The 15,345-nt window shown below is 51.9% G+C and overlaps 7 protein-coding genes across 7 annotated transcripts; 4 read left to right on the top strand and 3 right to left on the bottom strand.

Moving 5' to 3' along the window:
• Nucleotides 1–394: 394 nt before the first annotated feature.
• POX_c03810 (uncharacterized protein) lies at nt 395–1,001 on the top strand (the record flags this gene model as incomplete). Its single annotated transcript, XM_050112698.1, has 2 exons — nt 395–487; nt 639–1,001. The coding sequence occupies 2 exons, from the start codon at nt 395–397 to the stop codon at nt 999–1,001; spliced, it is 456 nt and encodes a 151-aa protein (XP_049970254.1).
• Nucleotides 1,002–1,723: 722 nt separating this feature from the next.
• On the bottom strand, nt 1,724–2,728 carry POX_c03809 (uncharacterized protein; the record flags this gene model as incomplete). The annotated part of the gene is made up of 2 exons (XM_050112697.1): nt 1,724–2,080; nt 2,153–2,728. 2 exons carry the CDS (start codon nt 2,726–2,728, stop codon nt 1,724–1,726), a joined length of 933 nt encoding a protein of 310 aa, XP_049970253.1.
• Nucleotides 2,729–4,878: 2,150 nt separating this feature from the next.
• POX_c03808 (uncharacterized protein) lies at nt 4,879–5,363 on the bottom strand (the record flags this gene model as incomplete). The annotated part of the gene is made up of 2 exons (XM_050112696.1): nt 4,879–4,933; nt 5,032–5,363. 2 exons carry the CDS (start codon nt 5,361–5,363, stop codon nt 4,879–4,881), a joined length of 387 nt encoding a protein of 128 aa, XP_049970252.1.
• Nucleotides 5,364–6,532: 1,169 nt separating this feature from the next.
• On the bottom strand, nt 6,533–8,137 carry POX_c03807 (uncharacterized protein; the record flags this gene model as incomplete). The annotated part of the gene is made up of 6 exons (XM_050112695.1): nt 6,533–7,162; nt 7,223–7,522; nt 7,599–7,633; nt 7,717–7,886; nt 7,943–8,046; nt 8,102–8,137. 6 exons carry the CDS (start codon nt 8,135–8,137, stop codon nt 6,533–6,535), a joined length of 1,275 nt encoding a protein of 424 aa, XP_049970251.1.
• A 1,719-nt stretch (nt 8,138–9,856) lies between these two features.
• POX_c03806 (uncharacterized protein) lies at nt 9,857–10,087 on the top strand (the record flags this gene model as incomplete). The annotated part of the gene is made up of 1 exon (XM_050112694.1): nt 9,857–10,087. The coding sequence occupies one exon, from the start codon at nt 9,857–9,859 to the stop codon at nt 10,085–10,087; it is 231 nt and encodes a 76-aa protein (XP_049970250.1).
• Nucleotides 10,088–10,749: 662 nt separating this feature from the next.
• On the top strand, nt 10,750–11,915 carry POX_c03805 (uncharacterized protein; the record flags this gene model as incomplete). Its single annotated transcript, XM_050112693.1, has 2 exons — nt 10,750–11,125; nt 11,182–11,915. 2 exons carry the CDS (start codon nt 10,750–10,752, stop codon nt 11,913–11,915), a joined length of 1,110 nt encoding a protein of 369 aa, XP_049970249.1.
• Nucleotides 11,916–12,609: 694 nt separating this feature from the next.
• On the top strand, nt 12,610–13,987 carry POX_c03804 (Surfeit locus protein; the record flags this gene model as incomplete). Its single annotated transcript, XM_050112692.1, has 6 exons — nt 12,610–12,776; nt 12,925–13,036; nt 13,214–13,357; nt 13,474–13,707; nt 13,777–13,841; nt 13,915–13,987. The coding sequence occupies 6 exons, from the start codon at nt 12,610–12,612 to the stop codon at nt 13,985–13,987; spliced, it is 795 nt and encodes a 264-aa protein (XP_049970248.1).
• Between the last annotated feature and the right edge of the window lie 1,358 nt (nt 13,988–15,345).

Genomic DNA, 15,345 nt, shown 5'->3' with positions numbered 1-15,345 from the left:
TCAAAAGTCTCTTCTCCCTCCTCTACACGTAGCTCGCTTTTCAATCTCACCGACCTATCTCCGGCGACTTTTGTCCCTCCCATCCACATGTTGACCCAAATCCCAATCAGACGCGGAGAAGACGGTGGAAGGGCGTTCCAGGCGCCCGTCAGCCTCTAGTTTCAGCCTCAGCCTCATCCTCGGAAACAGCCTACTTTCATCAAGGATCACCTGGTCGCTTCGTCCCCTAATGTGCCCATATATAAGACCCGACACATACAGATCCAGTCTACACTGCCTTGTTGACTATTTAATTTGATCCACCTTCCATGCCTCACCACTGTTAATTGTTCCTTCCACTGCATCTCTATCATCTATACCATCTATTATCTATCTATATCCTCACTAGGTCACAATGGGTGCTCTCGTTCCCGCTCCAGACGATCAAGATCAAGTCCCAACTTATGAGGAATTATACTCCCGACAACCATCCAATCCGTCCACGGGCGTACGTATCCAAACGAAGCACATCCAAACCCTAGTCACATACTCGACTTCTTTTCCCTACCCAGAAAAGAACATGCCCTCACCAGACCCCAACATGAAAAGACTGATCATTGAACCTCAAAACTCACCCACCCACTTTGCACATACGGTAGTACTCCCGTGTCCCCATCACCGAACAACTCGATGATCTCGACATTGAACGCACTCCACACCATCACCATCACCACCGCACCAACACCGGAACAACTCCCCCCTCCACCTCCACCGCCATCGAATTAGACAACAACAACGACGACAACGACGACGACGACCACACCTTGGACCAATCACCACCCTACGCCACCCCGTTGACTCCCGGTGACGCCCACACGCACTGCGCCGAATGCGATCGGCAGCTTGAGCGGCGCGAGCGTCGTCGCAGTTGTGAGAAAATGTGTCATTATGTCACCGGCACGGTGATCTTTTCGGTGTTTTTTCTGACAATTTTGGGGATTTTTGTGGTTATGCGTCATTGAGTTTTGGGGGGGGGTTGGATTTGTTATTTTTTTTGCCCCCTCTTCGTTTTCTTTTTCTTTTAATTGATTCCTTTGAAGCCTTGGTTTTTATTTGGGAGACGGTGTTGGAGGGGGGGAAGTGATGTTAATTTCCATGGTTGGATGAGGTTGAGATATGTCTACTTTGTCTAGTAGGAGTATAATCTGCCATCTACATCAGTACGATGTACATGGAATAGCCCTGTCTTCAGGGGACCAACTATTTCCCGACGGGGGGGGGGGGGTCTATCAGGATTCAGGAAATATGTTACAGGTCGGAGAATCATCAAAAAGTTCCATTTTCAGTCTGTGGAGGAGAATCAAAACCAGACACATCCAAGCAGTAGGTGTCCCACGCCCAAGGATATCTCGCAGAACAATATCCTTCCCGGCCAAAGCTAACCTACCGGGAGGCTCAATCATAAATCATTTATAGTGGACACATATGGGAAATACCCGCATATCAAACCGAAAAAGCAAAAAAAAAGGGCGGCATTGTCTTTTGCACCGCTTCAAATCAAGAAATCAACAAGTCTCGAACACTCATCCCTTTCCTCCGTTGAGAGTCAAGGCTCATTCGCTTGTCCGTAGTGGCCAGCGTCGTACTCCCCGAAAAGCTCTCACTGATGGAGTCGGCTGTCCCACGACGGTCACGGGTCAACATCAGTAGTGCGGCCGAGGCCTCATGATCGATTCCCTGGAGATCATGAATTTTGTCCATGGGCGCATAGCTGGGACCCAAAGCAGGGCTCGGCAGCACAGATGGAGCGTCGGGAATCGTCTGGATGGAAGGTATCCTGGTGCGGGGCGAGAAGGATGGGGAGGTGTCGTAGATGTGTGGTGGGTGGCAAGATTTCAGGAGAAGCCACAGACGAGGCCGATGAGTAATAGGTCGATGAGGGGGGACGTGGTGGTGCTTTGTGCGATGTACTTTCTGTACCGGTCTCGGCAATGAACTCGGGAGATGTAGGGGATGGAGGAGCGGAGGTCATGGCGACATTGCCGTTGGTCTTGAGATCTTGAATACACTTTTCCAAATAGTTGACATAGTCGATACTGGCCTAGAAAGCAAAAAGCGTCAGAACAAACGATAATCGCAGACCAAAGTATAGACCGAGTCCACATCTTCTTACCTGAAGAATAGCCAACTTGTGCATCTCTTGGCCACGACAGGCGGGGATCATGTCCTTCAATGTGCCAAATTCCTCATTCATTTTGGACCGTCGGCGCCGTTCGATCAGACTGTGTGCCGTCTTACGGGCAATCTTTCGACCAGCGGCACTGGTGGCACTCGGTTGCTTCTTCTTCGAGACGTTGGCGCTGGCAGCGCCACTCCCAGCAGCATGGCTGGGCTCAGACACTGTCTGAGGCCCTGCCTTGCCGGCATCCTTGGACTTTGCCGGCGATTTGGATGCCGCCGGTGTCTTGGGCTTCATCTGGATGATTTTCCGAGTGCGGGTTGGAGGAGGCGGAAGGTCCAAGTCCTCTAATGGTCGCTTGGTGCCTGTTCCCGAGCGAGCGTGCTGTGTTGATCGACCTCGAGCGGCGATCTCGGGCGACACAGGGGACGCAGGCACAAAGCTGGGATCAGAACGGGAGGACCGTCGACTGGCCGAGTCACCCTTGCCCGGACTCATAGCCGCTGGAGGCAGAGCAAAAGCATCGGCGCAGTCCATTGGCTGGTCCTTGATGGTGAATTCCCCAGACATTGCTGGCGTAGGTGGAAATCGACTGCGAGACATTTGGACGAATATCTGAGAGGGTAGGGGGAGGGAAGAAGAAAGAGCGCAGAGTGCAATCAAGTCCAATCTGAATCCCAGCTTGTAGGGGAGGAATAGGAATGGTGATGATACTGCACCGGAGAGCCAAGGGAGACGTTTCCGTGTCCAAGGAGCAATGGGCTGCCAGCGTACCAGGAGTCCACATGATTATAAGAGCCGGACAGAGGCGTGAGGATCGCATGCCGGATGGGATCGTGACGGACGTTCCTATAGAGCTGGAGCTGGTGGTCGCGTGCTATGTGCCCACGAGCCCCAGATGGGCCCGTTGATTGGCGGGGGATCCCCGTGGGCCAATGCTGAATGAAGATTTGCTGGCGTTGTGGGTGGGGCCCCTGAGCTTATCAGGGGTCCCGGCTACTTCGTCACTACCTCCAGTGCCTTCTGTCCGGATGCAAGACCAGAAGTATCCCCGACGTATCGTGTGCAGGATCAGCCGTACCGCTGGTCGATTCATTCTTTGCGTCTTTCACCGATCCAGAGAGGTAGCCCAGCACGTGCGTCCTGGACTCGTAGCCACTTGTTCGACCCCGAGCACCACCAAGAGACACCCTGCGGGGGAAGAGAGAGAGACTAAGGGAGTATGCATGTGTGCGCGTGCGTGCTTGGTAACGGTTCGAGCACGTATCACTTTTGACAAACCTCGGGTTGACGTGTGGAGAGATTGTCTGCGGTCAGATTTTAGAGACACGAGACAACGTTTTCCCTCAACAATGCCTTCTGAAACTGGACCCGTGAGCAGGCTTACTGCTTAGGATCAAACTCTCCATGTGAGCTTAAGATACGACCTCAATTTCCATCAATCGATAGGCAATTGTCTTTTCACCCGTTGCTCATTCTTCTGCGCTGCATCGTCTGGGCAATGGAATGCCCAGACACGAAATTATGGATCAGATGGACGGACAAATGAACCTGCTGAGGGCCACTCTGAAGGCTCTTTTCACTTTTCACGTGAGCCCCGTCTCCGCCTGATCGCCAGAGTGCCAGTCCTGTCAGTCCATTCGACTTTGAAACCATGGAATGACTTCCCTTCGACTCATGTTTAGAGGATCCGAATGGCGGACAACTCGCCCTCCATCTTGCTCTGTCATTCAACAATAAACGGATCTGTAGATCTTCACGTGGAGCCAGTGAGAGAGGTTCGAATTGAAAAAAAGGGGGGGGGGGGGGTTCTTGAACTCTTCGGCACACAACTCGGGAATAATTTCGGATCTGCAATACCATGCCTCGCCCTCTCTCTTTCTCTCCTCTTTCAGTAACTACGCGAATATCCCCTAGCGGGTCGGTGATTGTCAACATTGGATAATCGACATCCCTATGTACCAGGCGAGCACGATCTCTGTGGTTTCCATCTGTCAAGATACCAAATTCAAGCTTTTTCTTTGCTTTTCTTCTTTCCTTGCTTTTTTTCTGGTCATTTCTTCTTTCATTCCTTTCTTTTTCTTCTTCTTTTCCGTTCTTGGAATCACCAGATCTTTTGCCAAATACCGCGCTAGGTTCAGAGATCAGAAACTTGGCTCTGAGTTCTTGACCCTACCAGTCTATCCCCCGGATTCCGAAGAGCTGGAGCCCCCTCTCGCCCCAACTTGATGTCTGAAGGTCAAGGTGAGCGCCGCAGTAAAAGTAATCCCCGGTCATTTCGAGTACGTACATGCACTGCAAATGAGATCAAAACGCCAGAGTCCGTGCAGATGAGATCCATATCAATGTCAGCAGAATGACAAGTCTCGAGATTCTAATCACCATATTTCTTCATGAGTATTCGAGTCTACTCCCTACTAAGCAGGCTGCTTGTCCCCCTCCCCCGGCAAAAAAAGGTATTCCACGTCTCATAAAGAGGGATAAAATCGAGTGAATACGTAGCATACATCCCCTCACGAGGCAGAACATGTTCACATTTTGATTGGCAAGTCCATGATAAGACACATTGCGTGTTATTCCATTCACTTCCAGTTCTCCTCATCGCACATAAATCTGTCTAAAAAAGAAGTAGATCGCTCGCTCGCAAGACCAATACCAGACTCCAATCCTACCCACTCCTCCATTCTTTTCCATCTCCCTTCATCCCGATCATCGCTCCTTTACTGGAAATCATCCGGACGACAACGTTCCATGCACCCCGTGTACGTTTCCCGACTACGAGTTTCCAAGTTAGCCCCCTGCCTGGCGATTTGGGAAGAAAGAAGAACCCCCCTTTCCCAAAAAAATAATGCCTTGACAACACAACGACTTACCAGAATTGATCATCATTCGGGATTGCAATATTGCAGGTCTGCGCCTCTAGTGAACACAGCTCCAAGCAGTGATTGATGTGCTTGACGTGATTGGGAACGTCCGCGTTGGATTCGACCAAGGTCCCCTGGGCAACGTCGGGGACCGTAGGGCCAGTCTCCGTGGGGGCATAACTGGCACTGGGTGAGGGTGTGGACATGGACATGCTGGGAGTTTCGCCAGCCATGCGAATGGCCAAGGGTTTGCCCTGGTGGACTTTGGATGCTCGGGGCAGAGCGAGGGACAGGCTGGCCATTCCGAGCACAGATGCAGTGAGGATGTTTGAAAAGTACATTGTGGATGATCCAGTGGTAGATTTCAGATACTTTGATTTGGAATGGAAGCGTGAGCTAGTTTGGGCACTAAGAGTGATGCCCTGTATGTGTTGTCGTGAATGAAGGTATTGGAGAGATGTCAGTTGAATTGGAGAGTGTTCTATCTAATCCCGGGCTTGAAGGGGCTTTTTAAGCTCTTTATCTACCTGACGTCCCCATCCACCCAGGAGGAATTCCGCACAACTAGAGATGGTTTTTCTTTTGAATCAGGCTTTCAGGTTATGGCTCTGCGGCTTTGGAATTTCAAGAGCCTGCTATTGAGCCCCGTCATGGTCGACATTTTTCTGGCCGCTACATGCATTGATGGCTGGACTGGTGGTCCACATTCCCTCGTCAGGTCGGAGAATACCTACTGTAGGCATGGCTCGCTCAACGAGGCCGTTGGAAGTTTTTTTACACTCGTGGTACGAACACGCTTTAAGAGAGACAGGGATATAAATGTGATACAATCTCTCCAGCGTGCGATGAATATCTGCTATCAATTTTTGTCTCTGTAGATGCTAGAAAGTTTCGGGGAATTTCTGACTGTTAGATCTTCGGAACTTTGATAGAGTTGTAGTTAATGGGGGATCAAGTCAACAAAGTCCAGAGGCCAGGCTGTCCCCGGTGGTTATGGACATTCCTGGACTTTCTTGGCCCCTTTAATTGACCAGTTAGATCTTCCTGTGTGGGTGAAAAGAGGTTTATTTGCCATGACTTTGGCCAGAAAGGTGGAGCAAACCCCGAAGAATGCGCAGAGGTCTAGATGTCTCAAGGCAGGGGGGGGGGATGGACATCTCTTCATATGATGTGGACCTTGGTCCTGGACAGGTGGACTGTTGAACCCAAATTCTTTCAAAATTGTAAGTCCGGCATGGCACTGAGATGGCTGAGCCACGTGTTTGATCACTTTGGTTGTTCTTTTGGGTTGGTAGAGTTGATGGCTGGGAAAAAGTCCTGTTCAGTGCCCTGAGGCGATGGATGGGCATCAACAGCATGATAAATGGTGTTTGCGCACTCCAAGGGGTTCAATTGGTAGTCGGCCTAGCATTCACCCTCACTTTTTGACGAGACAAGGTATAGATTTTTTTTTTCTATTTTAAATGGCAACATTATATACACTATCTAATGCAGCGGAGCAACGGATTGTCTACTTGAAAAGCTTATCAATGATGACCGTGCCGAACGAGGCTTCGACCGGAGATCCATCCATTCGAATGATTCGGTTGCCAGCACGCTTACTCAACCAGAAGCCATGGTCGCTGGAGCTCGCCTCCTCGCTCTCGATGGGGTGGCGGTTGCGGCGGTCGACCACGCACATTCCTCGAGTCCACTGACCCGTCGTTTCGATACGGATATCTTCGGGAGACGTGGTGGATGGCACCCAGAGCGGATCATCGGAGGTGAGAGCGTACCAGACACAGACTGGATCATGCATGCTCAGCGAGGCATCATCTCCAACGTGGCCCGGGTGCAGTTTCTCCAGGGTCTTGAACGTGTGGGCCATGAAAGCAGAGACCCATTCGGCGAGTGGGGAACCCGCCTCAACGAGAGGAAGCACGGCCGCCCGGAACTCGCCACGGGAGAGATTGTGGCGCAGGGTGATGTCCAAGGGGAACAGACGCAGGGTCAGTTGACGGCTGAGCTGGGCAGGGTATGGCTGCAGTTGAGATGTCTTGGAAGGCGGCAGGGTCGTGTTAGGGTTGGGAGATGTGAGTGCAAAGACTCGAGCAGCGGCAAAAGCGTCTGCGTAGGCGTTGAATTCGCCGACGGGGGTGACCTGCGCACGGTGTGAATACTGATATTCATTGAAAAGGCTTTGTGATCAGGTTGAACTCACATTTCCAGGCATGTTGACAGCACCGCCCATGACTACGACTTCCTTCACCCGAAGGAAAGCCTCGGGATCCTCGGCGGCTGCCAGAGCTAGGTTGGTCAACGGGCCAACAGCGACCAGAGTCACCGTATCGGGCTCGTTTTCGCGCAATGCTCGGAGGATTTCCTTGTGCGCGGGAAGTTTTGAGGGGGTGAACAAACGATCCCCGTGGCTCGCTCCGGTCTCGACAGCTTCGATGCCCTCGAGATCACTTGCGGGGTCAAAGAGATGCTCCCAAGCCTGGCTTGGGGTGAGATGTGGGTGCTGGTCAATGGTTAATCATACGACGGTTTTCTTTTTCTTCCCCATACAAAGTGGGCCAGAGTCAGGATTGACATACTGTCGTATGAATGTCTCCAAGGCCGTCCATTCCGTCTGTGGGGAGAAATGTTAGCGGGAAAAAAGAAACTGTCCACAACGGTTTGGCGGTGCAAGGAATCATCAGCAAAAGCACATACGGAAGTAATCAGCTAGCAACTTTTGATCCTCAAGGGGATCCTCCGCACCAACGGCGATGATCGGACGCGATGCGTGCAGAACTCCATATCCTTCTGGGCGGCCGTTCTGACGTCGCCATTGCATCTCCCGCTCGAGGATATGAAACATGGAGACCACATTTCGGAGGCAGCTAGTTTCTCAATTAGAAATCGGGCCCACGGATTCATGGTGGGCAAAGGGTCATACCTCTTGACTTCAATGTTTCCAAAAGTCAATGAGATCAGCAGCAATTCCAGCTCCTCGGGCTTGGCGGACAGAGCCAACAGCAGAGCAAGGATGTCATCGATGCCCTGAGAAAGTCAGCATGCATCCTGTGTTTCCCTCTGCGGTCACAATCAGACTTACCGGGTCAGTATCCAGAATGATCTTGGTGCGGGCCATGTTGAATCTCCTGTGGATGTATGTGCGAATCAGTCGTAGGAGAGAAAGGACCAAGTACACTTGGATGGGAGAAAGTCGCTCGGGAGGTTATTCACGGCGCTGCTTCCTCAGGCACTCGACCCCACGTACGACGGAGCCAGACATCTGCCCGATGCGGATCACTGTCATCAACCGCCCCGCTGCAAGTTCTATCTCTTGTTGCCAGTTTGGATCCTCTTTTATCCATCGTAGTCTCGCGTTCGTCATATCAATCAAATTTCCCGGGGATGATCTCGATCTAGGCTCAGACGAAATGCCAATGGCTCCATCAGGTTTCATCCGTTAGAAGCCAGCCACACGTGCTGCGGCAGATCCTTGATGGGCTATCTACATTCTAGGATGGTGCAAAAACCCAACCACGCGACGATACACAGCAAAACCTGTGTCCCCCATATACGCACACCATTGTTGACGAGCTACCATTCTCCGGGAGTCGACACCGTTTGGGTGATCTGTGCACTACAAGATTGGAAAGTTCTGCGCTCTCCCATAACCACTACGATCCGTGTCGAATCCCGCTTGAAGCTCCCAATCAAACCAAGACGGGCAGCGGGCACTCACGTGGAGTGGACGGTACCTCGATGCGTTGCTGACAACGGCCGTGTACCTGGCAGCTTGGCCTGCAAGTTCAAGCTGAAAGTGCAAGGTGCAATAGCTTTTCATTGTGTAGATACGAATGCCAATCAGGCCAGGACTGTACGTAGCGTAGCCACTTTCGCCTATCCCTGCGAAGTGGCGTGCCTGGCGTCACTGGTTACCCACTGGGAGAATTGATGCTCCACGTAGGGGCTAAGGCGCCTTGATGGGTGAGAAAGGGCTGCAGAGACGCCCGAGCTTCGGCAGCGCTATTCCGCGCCTCGTGGCGCAGGCGTGAAGACTCGGACTGGCTGCAAGGGGCCGGGCTATGCAGCCGACTGCCGGATCGACACCCAGTTCAGAGAGAAATTCATGCCAAATCTTGCACCAGATGTATGGTGGTGCTTCAAGATACATCAGGCACGACATCACTCAGGTCGGCGGAACTTGTAAGCTGCTTATTCAAGGCTCGAAACCTAAATACAACCCCTGATTGACTCTCCGATCCCGTTCCTAGCCTTATGCGCCAGAAACCAAGAAGCGATCAGGCCAGATTTGGATGACTCGGCCGATGGTCTCAAGACCGGCTCACGTACATCCTCTCGTTCCGTACCTGATTGATGCCGTGTCACGATGGTCTCATTATCCATGCGCCAGGACCCAACGGCAAGGATGAATGGTGGGGGAGCAGTGGAGGAGACGTGGCCTGTTCACGGTCCCCCCGTGTAGCTCTCCACAGAAGCCCACACAGTCCACACCTGCGTCTGAATCTGGAGCCTCTCACACGTAGCCATTCCCCCTTGTCAGCCTCTAGGACGGGGGACTAGGGATGTGAGAGGGATTGAATACCGGTAGTCCAAGTCGAAGAAGGAGGCTGTGGCTACAAATGATTCGTGCGTGAGTGGGTTCGTTTGTTGTTGGTGGACGAGTCGCAAACAATCTCCAACCGTGAAGGGACCGCAGGTCGACCGGGTAATGTATTTTACCGATGGAATACATACTTACGCATTGTTCCATTTGTGAGACTTCAGGGGGATGCCGAGGATGGAGATGGTGGTCAACAAAACCGTAACCACCTCAACTCCGCAGGGCTAATAGATTAAAATGGCGCCCAAGGAGAAGAGAGGTATCTTTAAGGACTCATCGAGAGTCACAGGTAGCAAGCACTCGACGCTGAAAAATCCAAATATTCAATCATTGAGCGGGATCACTCCCGCCGCCGGCTGTGCGGGTCGCAGGTCGCAGGACATGCAGCAAGCGGTCCAGATGTCCGCCACATCAACATCATACCGTCCTGTAACAGAACCTGTCCGGCAATACATTACCGTCGTCTAGCTCAGCGTGTCCTTTTCGGCCGCTCTGGTCTCGTCCTCGCTTCTCCTATCCCTCGATCAATGTTCCTCTAAGACACTTTCCCTTTTCCTTCTCTTCCTCCCACCAATTGACGCCGTTCGCGCAGCTTCGCTATTCATGCGATCAACTCGCTGAGAACAGCTTCTGCGTTTGTCCTTTGGTTCCTTCTTTGTCCGAGCGCGTTCCCACCCCTCAACTGTCCCAATTGAGGCGTGGCATTGTTGGATCAACAGCCAGGTCCCCCAGTCTACCCGTCAATTCTGTCACAGACACAGCCCAAGCTGGAGATCTTGGAATTTTCGGTGTCGACTTCATTCAGGCTCCGACAACTTCACTGTTAGACCGGCTCCTTCGAAGTTTCTAAGTCCCCCCTCCCGGAAGCTCCTTCGAGAGAGACTGTTTCAGGTCCCCTGAACTTCTTGAACCGGCACGCAGGCAGCCGTTCATCTTCATCTGAGAGACTCTACTCGACAACAATTGTTTTGCTGGGTTCTGTTGGTCACCTTGTGCCACGTGAGACGAGGACAGTACTGTTTCATTCCAACGGGCTTTTGATTATTCGTTCGTCCCCCGCTCACCCCCGTTCCGGGTCTTTTCTAAGCATCCAAAGGCGCTTTCGAGACTGACTGCAAACATCCAGCTCAATGACAATGAACCCGTATCTCAGCTGGGCGATTCTGCTGGTGGTGGCCGGTGGCCTAGGATGGTATTACACCAATGGCTCGGCTCCCAAGCCAAAGACAGCCGTCAAGACGGTGGTAGAAAAAGCAGAAATCGCTGTAGCCCCCAAGAAGCAGAAGCGCAAGCCCAAGAACGTCGAGCCAGCTTCTGAAAAGAAGCCCGAGGTGAAGACCGTGATTTCACCTGCGACCACCGAAGACGATCAGCCGGATGAGGATGTTGACCGCTTGGAGATGGCCAGACGTCTTGCTGCGATCAAGCAGGGAATCTCCCCGGTCGCGGCCCCTACCTCCAAGAGCCAGAAGAAGAAGGCCAAGAAGACAACTCAGCTTGGAAACGGTTCCCACGCCTCCTCTACCACCGGCGCGGATGCTGATGACGACCTCTCCCCGCAGCCTCCCCCGAAGTGAACGCCACCGCCCCTGCCGCCGGATACGTTTCTGATATGCTGGAAGCTCCCGCTCCCGGTGCCTCCGTTCTCCGCGTTACTGGCAACGTGGAGTCCCAGCCCAAGAAACAGAAGGCTCAAAGCTTCAAGCAGGTCGAGACAAAGAAGCAGCGTCAGAATCGCCTCAAGAACGAGGCGCGCAAGGAACAGGTTGCCGAGGCCGAGGCCGAGCGCCGTAAGCTTCTTGAGAAGCAATTGCACACTGCCCGCGAACACGAGCGACAGGAGGCTGCTCGCTCAAAGGCCCCGTCTAGCAACGCATGGCAAACTCAAGGCGCGAAGCCTGCCGCCAACGGAGCCACCCACTCGGCCCCAATCACTACCCCTTCTCCAGCTGCCGCAACGCCTGTTCAACTTCTGGACACCTTTGAGCCTTCCTCTGCTGCCCCGGCGCCCAAGAAGTGGGATCAGAACCTACCTTCTGAGGAGGAGCAACTGCGCATTCTCGGTGCCTCCAACGGAGACGATGACTGGACGACCGTCTCCAGCAAGAAAGTCACGAAGAAGAAGGGGGGCAAGGCTGATGAAAGTGTGAGCGAGGCCAGCGCCTCAGAATCTCAGCCTGTGCCCGAAGCGCCTCTTCCGGTCGAACCCCGTGTCACCGTGACTCCCACTTATCTTCCGGCTATCCTCCAGTCTCGTGGAAAGGGTCACCCTCTGGACTCCGACTGGGCTGCTTGAGCGGCCATGTCTTTCTAATCCCGTTCCTTCAAAAACCCATTATTTCCCCCTACATCTGCGAACCCTTTCGACCATGTATCTATTACCGACTCACTTGGCTCTGGCGTTCCCACAGTGTTCTTCTCCTTCAAGTGACAGCGTGAGCCCTCTTTTCCTCTGTCCTCAATGCGACTGAATATGGTCGCGAGTGGCTCCCAATTTTCGTACCTCAGAGTGTGTGGCTGGGGGCGATCACCCTCCCCTTCGGGATCACGCGAGGGGATGGGAGGAGCAGATCCAGGACATGTTGCTATGACTTTTTTTTATTTTTTGTTTCTACTGTGAACTGTATTAAAATGAATCATGCTTGTCTGACTTGGAAACGTTTTCACGGTGTCGTGAAGTGTGTTGGAGAATGTAGGCCGTTGACAATGACCTGGAATCCATCAGAATGTCCTCGTATGAATAGAATGCGCCCATGTTTTGGACCCTTTTGTCGTCACACCATCCCAATCGGGGTTAGCGCCAAGTTTCGGGTATCGTGGCCTGAAGAGGACTGCTTTGTATAGCTCTCGTCTCCACTACGTATTTGCTCCCTCGATTCATCCCTCTCTACACTCCCTTCGCCCTTTTCTACTCCTGCTTCAATCTTTTCCTTTCTGTTTGTCCATCCTTTCCCACCTTCACACTCTTCATCACTCTATCATCCTTCGCCATGGCCCAAATCCGTGGCACCGCGGGCTACAACCTCGGCCACCAGAACCCGTTTGGCGGGCCCAGTAGCGCAGATGCCACCAGCGACCCCAGCCCGCTTGACGCGATTCGTGAGCAAACCAGCAAGATCGAAGACTGGCTGGACTCGCTGGCAGACCCCGTGAAGCCGTACGTGCGCTCCTGAAATCCCATTGATCATCGACCCTTCCATCTTGTGGCCGGGCGCCATGCAACTCGAGGACCGAAATGGGACCTGTCCCGTAAACAAGGGACATGGCGAGCACACAGACTGACTCGGAATTTTTCTCAACACTAGATACCTCCCTGCGATCGGCCGGTTCCTGATCGTGGTTACTTTCATCGAGGACTCGCTACGAATTCTTACACAATGGAGCGACCAGCTCGTGTACCTGCGTGACTTCGGAAGAGTAAGAGCCCCCCCCCCCCCCCCCCCCCCCCCCCCCCCCGTCGAATGCTGCGTGACCTCTCCCTCCCGAGCGTTCTTCCCTGAATGCCGCGTTTGCTGGGTTCAACTCCCGTCGAATCAATCGACTTTTTTCCAGCATCGGAGCTCAGTCTGACCGGAATCTTTTCTTTACACTTAGTTTCCGTGGGGAATCACGCACATGTTCTTGATCATCAACGTGATCGCCATGTCTGTCTGTTCTTTCCTGGTTATTGCTCGCAAGCGCACCGAATACGCCGTGGCTGGTCTCCTGGGTGTTGTCATCACCAAGGTCTTGGATATGGTCTCATCTTGATTTGAATTTCTTCCTTCGTAACCTGAGTGTTGTCGGTGGTTTTGTTGATGGTTCTGTCGGACTCGTGGGTGCGCAAGAAGTTCGTGCCCGCTGGCTTGCCTCAGCTTGATGAGAAGGACCGCAAGATGTATGTTCAGTTCGCTGGACGTGTTCTGCTGATTTTCCTTTTCATTGGCTTCGTCTTCTCTGGCTCGTGGAGCTTCTGGCGCATCGTGGTCAGTCTGTTTGGCCTTGTGGCCTGCGTGATGGTCATTGTTGGATTTAAGGCCAAGTGGAGCGCTACCATTCTCGTTGTGTTGCTGAGTGTGTTCAACGTTCTGGTCAACAACTTTTGGACGGTAATTCCTCCCCATCCTTTCCCCACAATGTTTGATCGACTTATGGCAGTCTTGACTAACTTGAAACAGTTGCACCCCCACCACCCACACAAGGACTTCGCCAAGTACGACTTCTTCCAAATTCTGTCTATTGTGTAAGTTCTCAACTCTCCCGCACCAATTTATCATCAATCTCTTTTCTTTTCTAATTGTTTTTTTTTACTTCAGTGGCGGCCTTCTCCTGTTGGTGAACATGGGCCCTGGCCAACTCAGCATGGACGAGAAGAAGAAGGTCTACTAGACGTGAAGCTATAGACATGGGATATACTTCATCAGCAGCGACTCCAATCAACAGCTGAAGGATGACAGATGCGACTTGTGTGCAGGTCAACAAAAGAAAAGCCCCTCTGTCATTTTCTCGGAATGTTGATGGAAAGACCTCTTGTTACGCCTCTCTACTTTGGTCAGGCTGTTGCAAAGTAGTCAATTGATCGGACTATTTGCAGGTTATGATGCCGTCTTTCTGGAAACTCTTTTTCACTGGAGGTTTTTGTTCAAACCTTGATAGTCTTGAACTCTTTCCCCCTCCCCCCACAGCTCTGCATTACTTTTCCCCCTCTCCCTCTTTGCGATTTTCTGTATCATTGGCATCTGTCCTTGTCCAACTGACACAGATCTTGGACCGTGCCTCTTCCGCAATGTTTTACACCACCCTTTTTTTTCGGTTCACCATCACCAGACCTACGTCAGGGTTGTTTTCCCAAATCGTCTGGTCAGAAAGATTTCCCCGTGCAGTTGATCGTGGGTTACGCACCGTCTAGTATGGACCGTTTCCGCTCAGTCTTGTGCCATCAATGAAAAATAAACCCCTCTGGGCAGAAAAAAAATATAAGATGTCCAGAGGTTTCTATAAATGCAGTCTCAAAATTGTAATGGGACTCGACTCGCAAATATTGATGTCTCATCTCCTAGGCTTCTACATGAGTTTTTATGTAGTCAGTTGGACGAGGTCCTGTTGTCGCACGAGCCTAGATATACCTTGAGAGCACTACCCATGAGTCTTCCCAACCTATCGGCCATGCCCTGGGCATACCTTGTGAGACAGGTACAAATGCGGATCCAGTATACGTAGTGTACTAGTGTATATCAATCTAGCTCCAGTAAATGCAATTGCCCAGGTAGCACAGTCAAGTTATATCCCAATGATCTCCCGCTAGAATGGAGGTCCCGTCCGATAGATAAGAACTACAGATTGTAGACTCCGAATCTGGGCACCAAATACACGGTTAGCGCCTCAGATGGTCGAATTCCCATATATTCAAAGTGATTGTGTCTGTATGATGGCTCGTGTATATTTGATTTGTTGTATCCATTTGACCAATATGTAGGTGCTGCGGTATTTCAGACTCTTGACACCGACACAAGTACTCATATCAACTGATTAGAATAGTACCATACTACCTAGGTAGGCACCCTGCGCTAGAATACCCGGTAGTGTTTCTTGGATTGAAACATAGATACAGGGAATGATTGAAGTTCCTGGGCTCCAGTGGCGGTAGTGAAGGTGGTGATGGTACCATGTAAATACCTCGTGCATACCCTCAAAGCTTGACAAACTACAGGTCTAAAGGTAAGCAAGTAATCTGGAGGCGAAACATC

Source organism: Penicillium oxalicum, chromosome III, assembly GCF_001723175.1.
Source record: "Penicillium oxalicum strain HP7-1 chromosome III, whole genome shotgun sequence".
NCBI classification, from domain to species: Eukaryota; Fungi; Ascomycota; class Eurotiomycetes; order Eurotiales; family Aspergillaceae; genus Penicillium; species Penicillium oxalicum.
The sequence above is the reverse complement of the archived record's forward strand: the minus strand, read 5'-3'. Positions and strand labels throughout refer to the sequence as shown.